This window comes from Lissotriton helveticus, chromosome 1_1, assembly GCF_964261635.1.
Source record: "Lissotriton helveticus chromosome 1_1, aLisHel1.1, whole genome shotgun sequence".
Lineage (NCBI taxonomy): Eukaryota > Metazoa > Chordata > Amphibia > Caudata > Salamandridae > Lissotriton > Lissotriton helveticus.
The window spans coordinates 574,681,542-574,702,565 of record NC_136057.1 but is presented as its reverse complement, the minus strand read 5'-3'; the positions used below and the strand labels follow the sequence as shown (position 1 = coordinate 574,702,565).

Below are 21,024 nucleotides of genomic sequence, written 5' to 3'. Positions count from 1 at the left end.
CCAATGGCCATATTGGGCATATGGATTATAAAATCTTAGGTAAGATATTAGCAGATCATTATGCCCAGGTACTACCGAACCTCATGCATGCGGACCAAAACTGATTTGTCCCAGGCCGCAGCACTTTTCAGAACATAAGACGACTTTTCCATATACAAGACACAGTTAGAGGTCTTTATCCTAGAGATGCTTGTCTAATTCTAGATTTGGAAAAAGTCTTTGATTCGCTAACATGGAATTATCTATTCCAGACGGACTAGATTTGTGGTTGGTACCCAACTCTTTGCATATACGTGACTTCTATACACTAACCCTTCGTCCCGAGTCAAGTTGGGACTCCTCATCACTGCATCATTTCCTGTGGGTAGGAAAACTCAACAGGGCTGTCCCCTCTCTCCACTGCTCTTCACCCTTGCGGTGGAACCACTGGCTATTCGCTTACGGAAAGAGGGTGCAGACTGGGGATACCCATGGAGGACAGAACGCATGTGATATCTATGTATGCTGATGAGCTCCTACTTTATGTGCAAGACATTACATGTGACTTCAACCCCCTACGTACCTTACTCTATGAGTTTAAGGAGACTGCAGGGCTTTGTGTCAATTGGGACAAATCTGTGTTATATCCTCTTCACCCTGACCAGACACTCGGTCCATTTCACTGGGCTCTGTACCCCTGTGTTGGCAGGATGCGGTCCGCTGTTTGGGGGATCTGCCTTTACCACACTCCTTTGGTAATCTCCAGGAGGCACTACAGGGAATTAAATCACAAATGCAATTCTGGCGCTCACTGCCTCTTGCCCCGATAGGGAAAATTGCCCTAGCGAAAATGATTATATTACCTTGCTTAGTATATTATTTTGTCAATCTTCCTGTGATCTCCCCTCACTCCTTCTTCCGAGAGCTCAATTCATTGCTGGGCGCTCTTATCTGGGGAAGTGGGCGATGTCACGTGGCACTTAGCAAAACGCAGCTCCTGCTAGAACGGGGTAGCTTATGGGCCCCATCATTTGAAGCGTATTACCTCGCAGCACAACTACAAATGGATTGCATGCTGGAATGACGGTAGATGCCTAGGAGAGACCTGCAGTACAGACGAAATGATGATTTCCCAGGCTATTTGCTGTCTCCTTCTACCGAAAATATAATTTTCCTCTTCTCCACCTATACAAGTGACTATGGCTCGAATCTGCAGGTCACGCATTCACGGCCTTCCCCGGACGGGACTACAGGCATGACCTAGCTCCCTGGACCACTTGAAGCGGCTTTTTGAAAATGCTACCAGAGGCTTTTGGTCGCCTCAAGCTTGCGTTCACGCGCGCAGCCGCCATGTGGGTTTCGGTCAAGGCTCATTAAGCCTTGCGTGCCTCTCTCCGCTTTGCTTGCGCTTCAATTCCCTCCTCCTCCTCCACCACCACAGATCGCGTCACTCTCCTGCCTCTCAATACTGCCCACATGTTTACCTCCCTTTACTCCCGTTTCCTTATCTCATTTCTCCCGCCTACACCCTCATCTTTCTCTTTTCTTTCTACCCTCTCGCCCCCACTTCTCTTCGTGCTCCTCTTTTATCCACACATTTCTTTCACTTAATTAATCACTTATTCTCTCTTTGTTTCTGCTTACTGACTCAATACAATCGCTTAACCTTTTCTTCTCGATTCCGCCCACACCTCTTTGCATACACATTTTTCCACTTTCCTCGTTACTTCACTCCCGTTCTATGCACACTTTCCCTCTATCCACTTCGCTACTATTTCTTATCTCAGGGCTCCCCTCAGAACTGCGCTTCAGGTTTCAGCTTCACCATCTCACCTTCTCTTACCCTTGCATATTGTTCTGCGGTTCGTCGTCCCTTCTCTCTCTTTTATTCCTGCACACTTTGTACATTCTCCCTTCTTGGTGCTCGCCTCCATTTTTACCAGACACTCTCGCCTGCGCCCGACACCCCTTCCCCCCCCCACACCTCCCAGTTTTCCTACGGCCTTTATCATTACCTCTTCTCCCGATTTTCTTCTCGTAGACAACTGTCTGCCGTTCTCCTTTCGCATGCGCTCCTTTCTTCCCTCCCACGTCCCCCAGAGGAGCTCCCAAGGTGAAGCTCGCCACGCTCACCTCACTGCGGACCATTAAGTGCTGAATTTCTTCTGGTCACTGGATAGGGGCTGGGCCGTGCCTCTACCCCTGGTAGCTCCCGCTGGGGCCTGATTATCGCGCACTGACGCCCAGCCATTTGTCACCACTTCCTTAGCGGTTGAAAAAGGGCTTCTGGGTTTAGGCGGGAATGGAGGGAGGTCGCCGGTCAACTATTATTAGGAAGACCACCTATAGAAACCAATTCAGCATGCCGCAGGCTCTTTTATTGAAACACACTGTTAGTCTGGGCGCCTGCACGTGACTACATAAATCCTTTAATATTTATATATTTATTTTTTTAGCATGAGAGCGTTGCAGTCACCAAGCATGATGTCCAGAGCAGAGAGCAGAGGTTTAAGACCCTTCTGCCCTGGGGGCACTGCCAGACAGAGAGGCTCTGTCTGGGTGTGGTGCTATTTTTATAACACATTGTGTATGGTGTTTACTTATGAATTGGGTGACAAGATTCTTTAAAAAACACGCTTTGGCATAGCCAATAGGTCTCACCTTTGGGACCTTATAAGTGTTTAGCCATGTAACAGTTGATGTTGTTGCACCAAGGATATTGTGTTGCATAACTAAATACTTATAAGGTCCCAAAAGCGAGACCTAGTGGCTATGCCAATGCTTGTTTACCTTTGATCAGCTGACAACTGAGTATGGTTTACCTCCTAGACAGTTGCTCTTACACCGTCGCCTGACTCATATCGCATCCTGTAGAATGCAGAGGTAACTGAGCCTGCAGCACACCCGGTACTACAGACGATCCTAACCATGGGTTCTGGCTGTCATTTAATCACCTGGCTGTATAAAGCAATACATGAACTAGCTGCTGTTAAGAAATGGGGTCTCTATCTGGCAGGTTGTTACCATGTCCAAGTAGGGACCCTTCTTACTAGTCAGGGTAAGGGGGATAAACTTCTAAAATAACCTGGGCTCACCCCCTTGGTAGCTTGGAACGAGCAGTCAGGCTTGTCTCAGAGGCAGTGTGTTAAGCATTTGCACATAACCAACAGTAATACAGTGAAAACACCACAAAAGGACACCACACCAGTTAGAGAAAAATAAACAAGTATTTATCTGTGTAAAACAAGACCAAAAAGATAAAACTCCAAAATACAGTTCTTAAAAACATCAATATTGCAAAAATAGAAGTAGTTCTTTAAAGTGGATAGCTCTGTCCTAGGCTACCACTGCGGTGTGGACCAACAAATCCCATGGTTCCGGCCGACCGCTGCGGTGCCGCCCAGCTGCTGTATAAGAAGACCCTTAAACAGTAGCTTTTGTTTTGGCCGACCACGATGGTGCAGGCCGGCTGTGGCGGGTGTCGAGGCTGTGCTGTGCGCGACGGTGCAGGCCAGCTGTGGCGGGTGTCAAGGCTACGGTGTAGCGTGCAGTGCACTCAGGTCACGGTGCAGGCAGCGACTCAGTGGCAGTCGCATAGCAGCGTTGGTGAGACCAGGGCTGCGGTGTGAAGTGGGGCGGTTTAAGCAACGGTGTCCGTCGAGGATCAGAGGTCGATGAGCCGAGACTGCGTTGTGGGACGGGTGGTGCTCCGTGTAACTTACGAGCATGGCCCCCATACCGCGGTGCAGACAGTGACGGCATAGTCAGCTGGCAGCGTTGTCGTCGGGGAGACCAGGGCGGCGTGTGAAGCGAGGCAGTTTGGATTGCGGTGCCCACAGGTCACAGTGCAAGCAGCGGCTCGGTGGCACACTTCATAGTTGGTGAGACGAGGGTTACGGTGCAAGATGCAACGGTGCCCTCTGGGGTGCCTTCAGGTTTTGGTGACGGCGGCCGATTGCGGTTTCCCTTTGCGGCAAACAGAACACGGGGTACTCAGAGGCAGGTGAAGTCTTCGCTGTTCTTGAGACTTCTTGAACAGGGCAGGGGACAAACTCCACTACAAGCCCTTGAAGATAGTCAGCAGAAGAAGGTGCAGAAAGTTCTGTTCAGTCCTTTTCCTGCCCAAGACAGAAGCAGCCACCGTAGGCCAACACAGCAAAGTGATAGTCTCACCTCACAGCTTCTCCAGCTCTTCTTCTTGGAAGGTTCCTTGATCCTAAAAGAGTTCTAGAGTTCTAGAGTTCTGGGGTCTGAGTCCCCATATTTATACCACCTTTACCTTTCCCTTTGTTCTTTTGTGGCAAAAAGTCTCACATTTAAGTCCAAACCAGTTCTGTCCTCTCTGGTCCAGCTTCCTGGCAGGGGGTGGAGACAGCATGTGCACAGGAGACAGGGCCTATTCAGGTGCGAGGAATACTCCTCCTGTTACTCTAAATGCAGCCCAGGCCTTTTCAGCTCAGCTCTGAGTCATCCAGGAAAGGCAGGACAGACCGCCATCTGCAGTGAATGCACATCCCAGCTCCTTGCACTCTAAATCCAGACAGTCAATACACAACCCAGCTGAGGCACATAGGATGGCTAAGCAAGAAAATTCCTACTTTCTCAAAGTGGCATATCCAAACACACAATTTAAAAACCATCTTTACTTTACTTTAGAGAACCCAAACTCCATTTCTCTTTCTTGTCCCCAATGGAAAGTTATATTTGTAAGATGTTAAAAATCAACTTCCCGGTCAGCCTATAGGACAGCTAGCCCCGCAATAAGTGAAAAACAAAATACTCAGTATTTCACTATCGGAACATGTCTCACACACCAGGACATGTCCTACCATTCACATACACTGCACCCTGCCCAAAAGGGAACCTTGTGTCTTCCTGAGGAGGGCCTTACATGTAAGAAAAGGGATGGTTTGGGCCTGGCAAGTAGGTGCACTTGCCAGGTCGACGTGGCAGTGTAAAACGGAGTGCAGACACTGCAGCGGCAGGTCTGAGATACGTTTACAGGGCTAGTCATGTGGGTGGCACAATCAGTGCTGCAAACCCACTAGTAGCATTTGATTTACAGGCCCTTGCACACCTTGTGCACTTTACTAGGGACTTACCAGTAAATCACATAAGCCAAACATGAAAACATCAATCCATGAACACAATTTACAGTAGGAGCACTTGCACTTTAACACTGAACAGCAGTGAGAAAGTGTGCAGAATCATTAAACCAGCAAAATGAAGTACAACGTACCATCAAAAACAGAGGCCAGAAAGCAAAAAGACTGGAGAAACCTGCCAAAAGATGCCAGGTCCAAACAGGTGAGCCTTCCCTAGAAGCACTTCGACACAAATGGGAGGGAGAGTTCGGACGTGCACTCTATGATAAGAAATGGGAATTAGCCTTAAAAGTTTCTACGACAAGTATCAAGCAATTCTTGCTTTAAGAACGTACAATTTTTTATGCCACAACGCGCATATCTCACACCGACCGAAATCAATAGCATTTTCCCCCATGCAGATGCTTAATTTCCTAGATGTCACATCTTGGGCATGGATCTATAACACATAATTTGCTCCTGTCCATCCTCACACCATTATTGGGTCATGGTACAAGACATTCTCTTTCAGATTACAGAACTTGCGGATATCCACACATAGGAGGCATGCTCACTCGATATCTTAAAGCGACGTAGACCTCACAAAGTACGTTCGCGCTTTGCCTCCCTAACACTTCTCCTAGCCAAAAGCCCTCTCACTCACACATTGGAGGCCTGGTATGGCACTGTCTGCAGATGGAGAACAGCAGAAGAAGACGCCCTCCGCTAACTCCTCAATGGGCTGTCCGGTCTCGGAGTGTGACACAGGGCAGGACATTCACTCTTCACTCTTTAAGAAAGAAGTAAAAGCTATCCTCATGGCCAAATACACTTGAACTATTATCTCGAACTCTTTAAAGACGTTGCACCGATCTGTACTACGTGTTGCTTATTTGTATTACTTGTCTTATTGATTTACATGATTGGCTTTGCCTCCACCTGTGTGTACTGTTAGCCTTATTGACTCACCTGTTTTAACTATGCTTCCTCATGTACCCCTTCTATGTAAAGCGCTCTGATATCTGTAAAGATCTGGTCCGCGCTATATAAAACTTTCAAAATAAACAAATAAATAAATAAGGAACAAGTTTGAAACTCACTGACGCTACTCTTCAAAACCACACTATATTCGAGCATTCTGCAAGCATTTACATCATGCATTCTTTCATGGGAGACTGTGTGATAGATGCTCTGCCTATGGCATCCACCCTTACAACACTTCGACTCTGGTTGCTCTGGGCAAATAGGGTGCTTTCTTTCCAGGAGTGTCAATGTGAGCACCTTAGCACTGGAAGGCAAGCAGCTGCATTTCCAGGTTACCTCTGCTCTCTCCCCTAATTTTCGCACAAACCTTGCCCTGCTTTTTTAACAGTTTTGTTTATCAGCATTTCAGTAAGTATATCAACACAGCATGCTTTATACACTTATGAAAGGTGTCTAAAACCTAAAAGTGAAATCAGGAGCAATCAATCTTTAACAGGTAATAGGGGTGTGGTCACATTTTCAGAATAAATATATGTCTTAAAACAGTAATAATATAAACATTCTGCATTACTTGTAAACTATACATGCCTTAGCCTCGTTGTGGAGTCTTTAATCAATGTCAGTTGCGGAAAAATAAGGAGGGACACCAGCAGAGAAACAGACATCACCGCAGGAGCAGTGGGGGACTCCAAGCCTCAGGAAGCCTTGCTCTCTGCCTGGAGGAGGGAATGCCCGACGTGCTGCGAGGGCAGCGCCCAGCCAACGGTGGGCCAGTCATTGCCAGGAAGAGGCAGGGCACCCCATTTGATTTGTGGGCCGCCTCCTGCGAGTTCAAACTATTCTGACTCTAACTTTAACTATTTTTCGGCCCCTTTAGCTGCCATACCAGTTGAACGCCTGGTCTTGGCTCATTTGCGTTATTTTTTGGGTTCCTTGGGCTGTTTGATGCTAGCTTGTTGTCTACTTACCGTCTAACTATCAACCCATGTCTTTATTTTATTACAGCCATAACATAGAACTGACATTTTATTGAGAGGGTATAGAGACACACAAACGGTGGCCAGTTGCAGTAGCTCCTGCTGGTCTTTTCAGTTGTGATCTTTGTGCTCCCTAGGCTGCATGCTGGGTATATTAGCTTTAATTCCCAGCAAGTAAGGGTTCGGGGGAGTACATCCGGCAACACTCTAAATGTGTAACATATACAGCCCCACATCATCATGGGGAAAGGAAAGTCAAGAGACTTTGAAAATGGGGAAGGAGGAGAACAACTGAAACTAAAATCTAACAAAACCAGTAAAGTACGCAAGTTTGCAGAAAGTTTAACTGCGTTCTTGATCACATAGACGATCTTGATGAATGCGAAGATATTTTAACTCCGACAGCCGACTTATATTTGACCCCATGCCCCCCTGCTCACCAAATAACTAATAATGCAAAGCCTTGCCTGCCTAAACGCATTCCATCTATGTTTAGAAAGCCTAAAACGTGCAGTGCAAAAAACTGTTCTCCCAACCATTCATTAGTGTCTCACATTCCAAACAATGTTGCAGAAGAGGTAGAGGAGGTGATAAGTTCCGAATTCCTTGCTAGGGTTCTAGACAACACTTTAGTTGTTACTAGTTTAGCTACTGATCTTACCCTTTCTAATAGATTTCTCCCACTCCAGCTCATGCATGAGCCCCCGGTGGCAGTGGGGATGGGCCTAGGTAAGTGCCACAGCCTATATGATGGGAGTCAGGAATCGAGAATCAACCTAGGGCCCCGAAACACTTCAGCACGGTCCATACGCGAGAATGCCACCACGGACCAGGTCCTGAAGGGTCAAGATTCACTAAGATTCACTTAAGATTCTAGTTGTTCTGAGGTAGACTTTCTGAAAAAGGCAGTCCAAATGAAATTGTTAATAAACAAAGGTGTTACTGAAGCCCAACTATTTAAGCAGCCTCCTGTACAATCTTTGACCCACACCACTACTCCTGATAGCCCGATGGCTCCAACTCCAGGATTGGTTGTAAACCCCACCCACAAGATTCCCTCTGACCCTAAGCCTAGGAATATTACGTTGTATGTTAATACTGTCTGGAGTTGTACACCAGGCCTGTTGTCAACTAGTGGTCTCTCAATCCCTACCCCCATTGATGCTCGCTTCCATCGAGTCATACCAGGCAGGCGAGTCGCACCACAAGGGCCCCACAAGAGAATTTTTCTGACCAAGGTTCCCAGATTATCGCTACCCACAGTGTCATAAAAATGAAGACTCCCTTACCAATAAAATTATACATTCGATATGCCATGTGAGAGGTACCCGTTCAATAATCAGAGCGGACATCTATGGGGTCAAAAGAATTAATGGAGTTAAATCCTTGACGGACTGTATAGAGCTGCTTTTTGGTGATGCGAACATTGCCCATGCACTAGAAGCTAGGTTCAATCCTTTTACTCACACAGCTATACAGATTAAATATCACCCATTAACCACAGTTGCCAACTACTCACAGCCTGGTACACCAGCAGAGCCCTGGATCGATTCTAGATGCAAATTATTGACTTGCATACCAAACTTAGTCATCAGGCTCCATATCATATCCTTCCACTTTTATCTCTTATACTCTTGAGACCACCTACCCAGATGCTTCAACCTTACCTTTAGCCACTGCCCTGTGTACTGTGACCGGCGAAGGGTGCCTGACCGCATCCAGTGGCCACAGTGAGGGGGTAGTCCCGCAGGACACCGGACTGGATCTCAGGGAGGAGATATGGGAGAGCTCAGGGAGAGGGTGTAGTTCTAGGTACTAGAGATAACACAATTAAACTCACCCTACTGTTATGGGATATTGCCGGGGTGAGAAAAAAACTTGCACTTGCCTATTGGACCCAATATGTAGAAATTATTTACAAACAACAGGGGCAACCCTAGAACAAGAACCTGTGGTAATATATGCTCTGTTCCAAACAACAGTTCATGAGCCAAAATAACAAATAAAGTAAAATATACACAGAAGATAATCAAACAGAGGAAAGACCCAGTGCTGACTAAATTTCGCAATAGCCATGTACCAAAATGATATCAAAAGATAATATTTAATGTAAATTCACCAAAAAATAAACATATTAATAATGGCGCTCATACAGTTATACAAACAATGATAAAAATGTGGACACTGACAGGTGTAAACTGAACAAACAATGGCAGAGAAAAAAAACGACAAAACAACATGTACAAAATACATAATACTACAATTGAGTACTCTCTAATGTAGCCCATGTTTTAAGCGTCGACGGCATTTCGACCCACGAGTACTTTAGGAGTTATCTTCAGGACAAAGGCTTCAAGTATACGAGCGTCCGCTTTATTTTCTACAAAATGAAATATGTACATGGATTTGCAATAGATCATATAAAATGTATAATCCGCACCGAAAGCATGACAAGGAATCAGAAACGGTGATTGAAGAAAAAAAATATATAGGATGAAAAAGGGACCAAAACCAAAGTATTCCAATACAAGTAGTGAAAAGAAAAAAGTAGATAATGTGAATAGAAGACAATATTTAGTGAAAAAGAGGCTAGGTAATCACCTCAATGGATCTTCACAATGAGTATGAAGAAGGAACACCATACCTCGTGTATCGGGCACAGATACTGGAATTATTGCGGCCCCAAACTGTCAAAAAATAATAAATTGCGAATATAAATGCAAAGATAGCAAAAGACTGTCTGTGAGTCTGTGAGGTGATCACCTAGCCCCTTTTTCACTAAATATTGTCTTCCTATTCACATTAAATCAGGAGCAATCAGTCTTCCACAGGGGACTGGGATGAGGTCACATTATCAGAAGAAATATAGGTCTTAAAAGAGTAATAATATAAACATTCAACATTACTTGTAAACTATAACTGCGCCTATACATGCTTTAGTCTCGTTGTGGGGTGTTTAATCCAGGTTAGTTGCAGAAAAATAAGGAAAGTGGGAGGGAAACCAGGCGGAGGGAGGAGTGGGGGGGGCTTAAAAAGTAGATATGGCGGGTGGGGCACATGGCAGCCCGCCTGGATCACTACTCGTCTCATAGTACACCCCGTCCATATCTCCAGTCTCTCTGCCCACTTGTCTCTGCCCAGGTCAGGCTCCCTGTCTCAGTAAACTCTGTGGTCATCAGAAATCCCAGAGGATTCCCATTCATCAACAATCTCTGACCAGAGGGGCGCAATACGTTAGCGTCGGACACACCGCACTTCCTCCCTCTGCAGTGCAATTTCCTCTGCCCGTGCCCAACGTGTGACATCGTTCAACTTAAACCATGTCCCGATGTCAAAAATATTAATGAGAGACAAGCGGATGAACTTTTTGTGCAACAAATTAAGCTGAAGAGCAGGAACAATTTTGGTATGGTCTCGGAAACATTTTTCACTTTTTAAACCAGAAAAAAAAATCTTTTAACAATTCTGTTTTTTTTGTCGGAGGAAATAATTACAAACTGCACTTTATTTACACCGCTTTCAAGTGGCTGCATCATGATGATAATAGACAGTCCAGACTTTTCCGCCGACAACATGTTGTACGTATTCTGGGATTTGTTTTTGCTTTTAACCCTGCCACCAGGGTCTCAATAATCCAACATGCAGAGTGCTGTCAGCTAAAAAGCCAGTACTGGCTGAATGAATTCCACGTGACTTTGAATTACATTGGAAATAGTCTTATATGGAGCAGCCAAGCCACCTCCTAAATAGCTCAGTGCAAATGAGGCACACACCTCACTTCTTGACAAATGTGTATGTGTGTGCACACAATACATTCCCAGCCTTGGTGAGCACCAGTTGAAACAGCTGAAAGCCACCTAAAAAGCTGCACGCTTTACCTTCATTAAATGTATAGTTATGACGCAAGGTAACCCACGAAAGAGAACAAATAGCATCCCTTTAAAGTGTGAGATACTAAGACTTTGACGTCACCTCCACTGCCAAACCTGGGATATCACGTTGAGAGGTGCTCATTGTCTGTGCTAATTAGTCACCCCACTATTTTTTCCATTTCCTGGGTATGGTGTTATGCTTGAGGGTGTATCTGAAGGGTTAGCGCGTAAGAGGAATGCGTGGATCGTGGGGCAAATAGCTGTACGTGTTGGTGCAGTGTGTGGGAAGCAGCTGTGCATGTCTGTGGAGTGTGAAGTTGGGTTATGTAGTAAGCTGGTTAAGGGTTTATGTTGTAATAGCCTTCTGGCTATGTGGCTTTCCACTGGTACGTGGATTTATCACCTATATTGTTTTACAAAGTTTATGTTGTAATAGCCTTTTGGATATGTGACCTCCAACCGGTACGTGGATTTCTCACTTTGAGGTAAACATTTTGATAGCCTACTGGCTATGTTATATTCACTTGTGTGTGGAAATATCACCTGCTGTGTTTCTACACTGTGTTTAGAATCTATTGTTATGATTTTCTGACAGTGTGTGTTTTTCACTTTTTACATGGTACCTGTGCGTGATTTCACATTTATTTACTGTCATGTTGGATTTATTTTCAAAATCCAACAGGGTGTAGTTTTCACCTCTTTCTTCGCTCTAGTTTCCCTCCTCCAGGGATTACGTGTTGGATCGCAACCAACCTTTTCCTTGTGTGTGTGTGTGTGTGAGTATGAGAGTCCTTCTAAGTGTCTATTATTTGGGAGTATTTTTTCTTGTCTTTCTCATTTTTGCGCTAATTGTTTTAGTCTTGCTGCACGTGTAGTGGGAAATATCCTTTTTTCTCACATTCTTTTCTTCATTTTTGTGAATTTCTTGATCTATTCTGTTTCTTCTTCGGACCTTTGATGCAAAATGTATCTTTTATTGTAATAATTGTTTAGCGTCTTGCATTTACTATTACTTTTCTTCAGTTTCTCCGTTAAATGGGGAAAAGGCGTGTAATGTCATTTTTGTTAATGAATGCAATACATTTTCTCTTATGGATGATTGTATGTCTTTTCTCTAAATGCTTTGCAGCATTTATACACCTATGTTTATTTATGCATTTACTATGTTTACTTATTACATAATTCTTTTGTTGCTGTTCCTTAAAGGGGGAAGGAGTGTAGTATGCTGGTTTTTAGTGTAATGCACCTTTCCTGCCTCTCTGCCTTGCTGCTCAGCCTGTGAGGATGTACTGTGGAATGTTGGTGTGTGTGGTGAGGTAACAGAATACTGGTATGCCTGTGTGTGAGTGTCAGTTAGAGATGGGCTGAGCAGCAAAGAAGCTGCTCCTGCCGGGGCTCCCTCTGGTCTGTACTGAAGACCTATATTATACATTTGGTTCTGTACTACCTATGCTTGATACTTTCCTACAACTTAGAACTGTATCAATAAAGCATACATCTTTATACCACACCTCGACTTCATGAACTTATTACAGGTTAGAATAATGCAGACAGTTGGTAAAACCCGTTGGTTTGAAGACCACCTAGTTCCTGTCGTTCCTGTTGTTTGCGGTATTTATTCAATTAATTCTTTGCGGTATTTATTCAATAAATTCTCGTCTCCACTTAACATCTATGCGATACACAGAAGACAGAAACAATATTGCTTGACAAATTAGAAACCAGCACTATGAAAGAGTGTTCATTGCACCACCTCTAAGGGGAAACACCTATATGAAGCGAATAGTACCCTGAAGGTCGCACCACCAATGGGCAGGGCCACCGGGATTATGGAGATCGGGAGACCCAAGCTATGCAGCAGGGTTGGCTAAATCATGTACCAAATACAGTAAATCCATAATTATGCGGAAGGCGGGAGCAAATTCGCACAATTCCAGTGGCCCAAGCGCCTATGCGGGAACACGGCCAGCATGTGAGCTAGATAAATACCAGGAATTGAATACAAAAATAGTCACAACCTTAATAAAAGATATCTTACATAAGCTTTTGCTCAGTTCAGAAAAAGCACCAGAACATACCGCTACAGGACTCAATCTATTGGGAAACGCCCCGTTAAACGGTATGTCTATAATGTGTCACATGCACTATTGGGGGATTCATGTCCACCGATCATGTCCAATAAAGTGACACACCCTACTAGTCATATGCCCAATTTTTCAGACACGTAAACTACCAGAAATCTGGAGTAGCTATGCACAAGATACTGTTGCTACGTATAACTAACAACAACGTTACAGATTATAGACTCTTAGTGCTGTATTCACCATTGTATCCATCCTCCCCATTCATTCATTTATCCCACCCCCCCACCACCTCCGCTCCTTCTTACTCTGCATGTCCGTAAGTGAGATCATGGTGGCAGAGACGTGGGCCCAGCAGGGCACACACGTAAGACTTTGCAGTGGAGCAGCAACAGAAAGGCCGGCTGCTGTCAGTAGTTGGTTGCGCTTGAGGAGGAAGGATACGCCGCCACGTCTTCCGGAAACACGCACATAGTAACGAGACAGTGTGGGGCTGGAGAGGTCTGTGCAGCCAATCGCAAGGTTCCTCTAACCCGGCCTAGGAACGCAATGTTCCAGCTTCTGCAGGTTGTGCACCAGCAGCGCCGAGTGTCTTTACGATGACTCGCAACTGAACAAAAACTAAACTTGTAATTTAAAAAGAGGTTGCAAGCCTATTTGTGGGGGGTGATGGAGCGAGATAGAAAACAAAATTTTGTTTAAACTCGCAAAGTCACATTTCCATAACATGAATAAAATTATTAATGATTTGTGATATGTCGTGCTAATACAACCTAGATTAAACTTTACACGTGGGGGGACTAACATGTGTGCTCATAAACGTGCATAAATGTTGCATCTTTTTGTTCGTGCAAAATAATAAAATAATTTATTGTTTTCGTTTTTGTCATTACTAACTGCTGCATATTTAAAATAAGCATGTGCTTGTTTTGCTTTTCCTTGTCTGTGTGATGTCATTTCTACTATTCTAGGTGCATATGGGTCTCATAGAAAAACGGAGACTGGTAAATATAAACGCTGCTTTATTTGTTTGCAATGGCTAGGTAACATTTTGATTAATCGGGTGGGTTAATTATTTAGTAAACCATGGGGTGGATACAGAATATACTTTATTTCTTACATTAATACTTTTCTTGTGTTTGTTTTATACTAGAAATCATAAGTTACCTGCTTTTGAGGCCTAGCTATTTGAGCCGCAAAATGAGAGTTGAACTATAATTTCTGCAGAAAGTCACGAGACGCCCATTCTGAATTAAAACGTTTATTGAAGCTGCATTCACAAAGCAAAAACTGATGAGCTGACATCATTCTGTCGGACATGGTCAAGGTCGAAAGTGAACTTTTTGTCAGTCCTTAACTTGGCATCCGCGGAAGTTGCACTGTAAGACTATGGAAGCTGCGAGGATGACTTAAAACAAAGTTGCAATCGCAGGAAGCCTCTGGCTTCACGTGGAAGAGACAATGGTCTTTGTAAGACATGATTTTGTGGAACTTTTTAAGAATCGGGTGACATGTCACTTGTCACTCTCAGCCAATGGGACGTCGAGTATTTCTGAAAATTTTCCTTCGCTAGTTTAGTTAGCGTAGAAAGGTATAAAAAGTCATGCCCTTAGGGTTGGGCTGGCTGCTGCTTTCTGACTTTCCGATGAGGGTGATGTGCTGCTGGACTTTGCGTGGAGCACGTAAGAATCCTCAAAGAACTTTACTTTAATTTCTGTCTATTTAGCTCAGTTAGGGAAATAGGTTTTAGAAATGCTAAACTTTATATAATTTCTTTAAATTGATTCAATTGCTTAAACTGTATTTTTCTTATTTCTTACCATCATGCTTGCTTTATTGCAAATAAATTTCATTTATAAAACTAACAACTTATATACCATAATTTAGAAAATAAAATCTTACTTTTGACAAACAAGCTGGTCTTGGTTATTTAGAAGTATAGGTTACCTTTAGCTAGATCACGTCGCCTATAGTGGTCATTTAAATGATTGGGTTTTATTCAAATGACAATATTCTTTCTGCAAATGTATAAAATGTTTATAGTTTGTAAATAATGTGTATATAGATTTATTTGACCACCTGATTCAGTAGGCCCAAAAATATATCAGGTTCATAAATGGGTCCATGTATAGTTTAGAATTTTGTTTATAGGTTATGAAATTGGGTAGCGTAGTTTATGATATATTTTCTATAGCCCGCTGGATCAATTATCTGGTAGCAGAAATTGATGGTTGCTAAGCGGTAACCAAGGTAACATGTTGGTTGCTAAGGATTGCGTCATGGTATGCAAATAGGATTAATGTTTTAACACTCGTTAAGTTCGTTTTTCGTGCCTATCTGTAAGCTATACCGGTATAGATTGTGTGGCGAGAAATTAGTCACGCAAGCCATCTGTTCGTTTGTAGTGATATCGCCGAGTATCACAAGAGGTATCGCCGTGTACCATAGTGTTGTCGCCGAGCAGCACAGTTTTAGGGCTAGGTCTGAATCTTGTATAGTGAGGATTTTCTAAGAAATCAAAGCAGCATGAGAATAGGGACAAAGCGCCTTCCATAAAACTCACTGTGATGAGAGTATTAGTTATATCCGAGCTTGAATGAAGGGTAAAATTTAACGTCGGTGCATGATTATCTATAAACAGGTTAGAGTCCTGTACGGGTACATGTTTCATATCTATAAACAGGTGAGAGCCCTGTACGGATAACGTCGTTATTTTGCTAACGGTGCATGATTTTTATAAACAGGTGAGAGTCCTGTACGGATTTCATGTGTGTTTGAAATTAGGGAATTTTCCGTGTAAAAGTGCGAGTTTGAGTTGTATTTTATGTTCAAGTGGAACTCTTAGAACTTTCACTTCGCGGTGGGTTCAGAGCAAAGCGAGTTCATAATTATACGTGTTAGAAGGGTGGGGTAAGGTTACTCTACTGACAATTGAATATTATCCTTAGTGTGAATAGCGCCGTCTATTCCGAAGTGTGGATACTTGAATGTGTGTAAACTATCCTAATTAGTGAAACGAACAGATGTTGTCTTTATAAGTCATTGTTAAGAATTAATTTACACTGAAAAGTGTTCTTAAAATGGCGCTGTGAAAAGATTTTGTGAAGGAGGGGTAAGCGCCAGGAGTGAGAAGCGAGAAACCGCAGCTGCTGTGTACGTCACAGAGCCGCGCTGGGATTGGGTGACCTACGTCACAAGCTGTATTCTGATTGGCTCCTGAGTCTCTGACGGCCTGTGAGCTGATTGGTCCTTAGGAAAATCTCCAAAATTATTGGTTGAGCAGGAAACTGACGTAGCTCAACTGCCATTGGCTTGTTGGTGTGTTTCGCGCACGGATTGGTTGTTTTGCGGAACATCCCGGAAATATTTTACGAACGATTTTGTGAATTAAATTTTACTTTTGAAAATGAGTTATCATTTTAAACATGTTGAGAAAAAGACAACATTATTTCAAAAATTTAAGAATTTATTTTCACCTGACAAGAAAATCGAAACGCGAGGTGGTAAACTACTTCATAAGTATAAAACACCTGCAGCGTACATGGAAGGTGAATACGGATATCATACTGTCTTATGGTTCGACAGTTGGAAGCGTTATACTAAAAACGATGGTGTTTTGGCTTGGCCTGATGATGGTTCATTTAATGTAAGAGTTTTAAGAAACTTACGAGAGAAAATGAATGCTCTTGTTCCAAAACCGAGACCAACTCAATTTGAAGCTTTAGTTGAGTGGGAAGATGAGATGTATCAGTTACAAAGAGAAGCTAGTGGAATTAAAAGACCTTCTAAAAATCCATCATGGAAAAGAGAAACTCATGAAGATAGATTACGAATGTGGAGACAGGGAAACATGAGTGAAGGATTGTATTTAATTCATGAAATGGTAATGGGTTCTCCTACAGGAAAATCTATGGAAAGTGAATCTGAGGATGCAATTATGGAAGAAATATATACAACTGCTAAAAATAAACAGCCTAATCAGCCTTTGAGACCTCCTAGATCGTGGTCTACTCCAGTGGTTTCTACTGAAACTTCACCGAGTGCACCTACAATTTCAATTAATGAAGCTCCTAAACTTTATCCAAATAATTGTGAAATCACTGAAACTCCTAGAAGACCAGAATTTGAGAATGCTCGAAATGAGGGTAGACATTTTTCAATGACTCCAAGAGCAAGGGAACCTCCAAAAGATTATACAAGAGAGACAAGAAATGTTGATGAGGATGATTATAATGAATACTTAAGGTCTAAAGAAGAATTAATTAAAAGAATGACAAAAGGCATGGAAACTGTCACAGTTCCAGTAACAATAGGTCCTGTTCAACCTGTATTTGATCAAAGAAATACAAACAAAACTGGATTAACTATTCCTTTAAATACAGAAATTCAAAAGCCTGCTGAAAAATTTTATTCAGATTTGACTGAATTAAACACTTCTAGATCGAGAATGCCTGATTTAACCTTTAATGAGGATTTATCTCCAAAAACACCAATGGGTGCTATGTCAGATGTAGGAAGTCCTGAAGTTAGGGTAACCACACCAAAGCTTGATGTGGCTAAATTAAAAGCAAATATTGAAGAATTAATAATTGGAACAATTGGCCCAGATAGTTTAAATTACTATCGGGATGATGAACTATTATTCATTTGCAAAAGTATTCAATGGAAAACGAAAAATAAATATGATCAATTAGAGGATCTAGCTGCAGAACTTGAAATCGATGTGAGTAAACAAAAGAATTTTGCAAAACATTACAGATTAGATTTCTCAGAAAGCGACATTGAGAGTTTGAACTCAATGGGAAGAATAGTTCACATTAAAGATTTAATTGTCTATATCAAAAAGCTAGGAGAACTGAACAAATGGAGAGTGAAATGGACTAAAAGAAAGGAAGATGAAAGATTAGAAAGAATGTCAAAACAATTTCCAATGAGAGAAGTTGCAGGTGGAGGATATGTTCATGTCCCATGGTCGAGACAGGACATTCTGTTATTCACAAATGACTTTCCAAAATTAAGAGAGAAACCTGTTGAGTGGTACAGGCAAGTCGATAGATTTATCAAAGTGTCAAAAGTTCTGTGGATTGATTTGGATGGATTTTTTGACATTGTTGTTCCATCTGATCTTTGGACAGAATGTAAAATATCTATTAGTTGGCCAAAAACAGAACCTGAGCGAATTAAAGAAACAGGTGCCCCGAATCCACTTGTAATGGATTTTTACGAGAAAGTAATTGTTTGGATGAAAAACAAAATTCCACCCAAAGAAGTTGATTGGGTTAAAATAGAAAGAACAGAGCAGGAAACAAAAGAATCAGTTCATTCTTTTTATGAAAGACTACTGTTAATCTTTAAACAATACAGTGGTTATGAAAAATTAGACGAGAAAGACATGAGTCATTTTATCTATAGATTTGTTTATGGACTAAAACCTGAAATTGGAGAAATGATCAGAACTAGTATTGTCGGATGGCAAGCACTATCTATTGATGATATTCTGAGAAAAGCAAAATATTGTAGCGATGAATTAGAAGTAAAACAGAAGAAGCTAAAAGAGAAAGCCATGTGGGCACAGGTAAAAGTGGCTGAGCAACAGATTGCCAGCATGGGAAATAAGAACACTAATTTTGTTCAAACTGGAAATACGAACCAGATACAAGGAAAGTTTAAAGGTAATAATTTCCAAAAGAAATTTAGCCCAAAAATAGAAGAGCTGAAACAAAGATTACCTTGTTTTAATTGTGGCGAAATTGGACATTGGAGGGACGAGTGTCCTCATCCTCCTAGAAACTTAAAGAATCCCTTATTGAATCCACAGATGCAGAATGGTGTTAACGTGCAGCAACAGCTACAGATGCAACAGGGGTTAAATGAATTTAATATTCAGCGACAATTACAACAACAGCAACAACAACAGGTGAATAATCGTCAGGACCAGTTGCCACAACCACCTTTTCCGAATTGTGGGGGAGTTCAAAAATATAATCCAAACGTGGGATTTCAGGGATGTGAACAGGTAATAAAACCACAAAAACAGCAAAAGCAGCAAAGGGTTCAAATGCAAAATGCTTCACAACAATTTTTATTGACAGAAAGCCAAGACAGTGATTCTGATGATTATTGCTGACGGTGCCCGAGAGAGGAGGAAGAGTGTGTTGTTGGAGCCACTCTTGAGGTTGACCAGTCCGGTCCTTATGTAAACGGGAAAGTTAATGATGTAGACATCACTTTTCTAGTGGACACTGGTGCTACCCGTTCTACTGTTAGATCAGTGGAAATTGAAAACCTACCTCTCTCTGGGGATACCATCCAAGTTGTCGGAGTAAGTAATCAGCAAATTAAAACAGATTTAACTGATCCAGTACCAGTTGAAATTGGAAATTACAGAGACAAACACAGATTTGTGGTTTGTAATAGTAGTCCAGTAAATCTATTAGGTAGAGACATCCTATGTAAAATGAATTGCAGAATATATTGTTCTCCTGAAGGAGTTGAATTACAAACAATGGAGGAAGATGGTTTGTACAGAATGACAATGATGATGATGGAAGCAGAAGAAACAAAATTGTTTCCTGCACTTGAAGAAAAAGATTTACCTGAAGAGCTAAAAGAAACAGTGAAATCTGAAATATGGGATTTTACTGGGAATGAGATGGGTCTGATGAAAAACGTAGATCCTGTTAAAATTGCATTGAAGCAGGGAATAGAATTTCCAAACACTCCACAATATAAAATGAAAACAGAGACAATTGAAGGTGTTACACCTGTAATTGAAAAATTAATCAAACAAGGTGTATTGGAAGAAATGAAGAGTAGCTCTTGTAATTCACCAATTATGGGAGTTAAAAAGGCTAACGGAACATTTAGGATCGTACAAGATTTGAGAAAGGTTAATCAAATTGTTATTCCATGTTGTCCTGTGGTTCCAAATCCAGCAGTGATTCTATTTCAGATTCCATATGATGCTGAATGGTACACAGTCATTGACCTTTGCAATGCATTCTTTACTGTTCCTCTACACCCAGACAGTTATGAAATCTTTGCTTTCAGATTCCAAGGTAAGACCCTTGGATGGACAAGAATCCCTCAGGGCTATACAGAAAGTCCTTCAATCTTTAACGAACTGTTAAAAAGATCATTAGAAGATTTAGACTTACCAGGTAGGTCTACGTTGGTGCAGTATATTGATGATTTGTTAATAGCTGCTAAGACAAGAGAAAATTGTGTAACAGACACAATAATTCTGTTAAATCGCCTTGCAGAAGAAGGACATAAAGTGTCCCCAGCAAAACTACAGTTTTGCAAACAGGAAGTGAAATATCTTGGTCATAGAATTGCAAAGGGAAAAAGACAAGTAACAATAGAGAGAATAAAAATGATTCAAGCAATGTTACCGCCAAGAACACAAAGACAGGTCAGAATGTTTTTGGGAATGGTAGGTTACTGTCGACAATGGATAAGTGGATTTTCAGTAATTGCGAAACCACTACAAAGACTGACCAAATCAGATGTAAAAGATCCAATTATTCTCAATGATGCTGAGATGGAATCTTTTGAGAACCTGAAAAAGAGCTTATGCCAAGCTCCTGCTTTGGGTATGCCAAATTATGAGAAAGATTTTGAACTGTATTGCAGTGAGAGAGAAGGATGTGCATTATCTGTATTAATTCAGAGACATGGAAACCTAAAGAAACCTATTGCATATTTCTCTGCAGTTCTTGATCCAATTGCAAAAGCATTACCAGGTTGTTTAAAAGCAGTCGCAGCTACAAGTATCAGTCTTGAACAAAGTGAAGGAATCATTATGGGATTTCCTGTAAAAGTTTTTGTGCCTCATTCAGTTGAAATATTACTGACAAGAGGTAAGACTCAACATTTAACAAGTAGCAGATTGACAAAGTATGAGAAAATCATACTAGGAGCAGATAATGTTTCGATTTCAAGATGTTTGAATCTGAATCCTTCTACATTACTGCCTGATTCTGAAATTGTTAATGACATTGAGACAGAACATGAATGTTTAGATGTCATGGAATTCTGCACAAAA

General features: G+C 42.0%; 1 protein-coding gene across 1 annotated transcript in view; it reads right to left on the bottom strand.

Annotated features, from left to right (window-relative positions):
- Positions 1–13,455, bottom strand: part of GOLT1B (golgi transport 1B) — a 237,096-nt gene extending 223,641 nt beyond the window's left edge. The window contains exon 1 of the mRNA XM_078674069.1: positions 13,286–13,455. Coding sequence (XP_078530195.1) covers positions 13,286–13,310 — 25 coding nt within the window. The 5' untranslated portion in view covers positions 13,311–13,455. The remainder of the gene's footprint in view (positions 1–13,285) is intronic.
- Between the last annotated feature and the right edge of the window lie 7,569 nt (positions 13,456–21,024).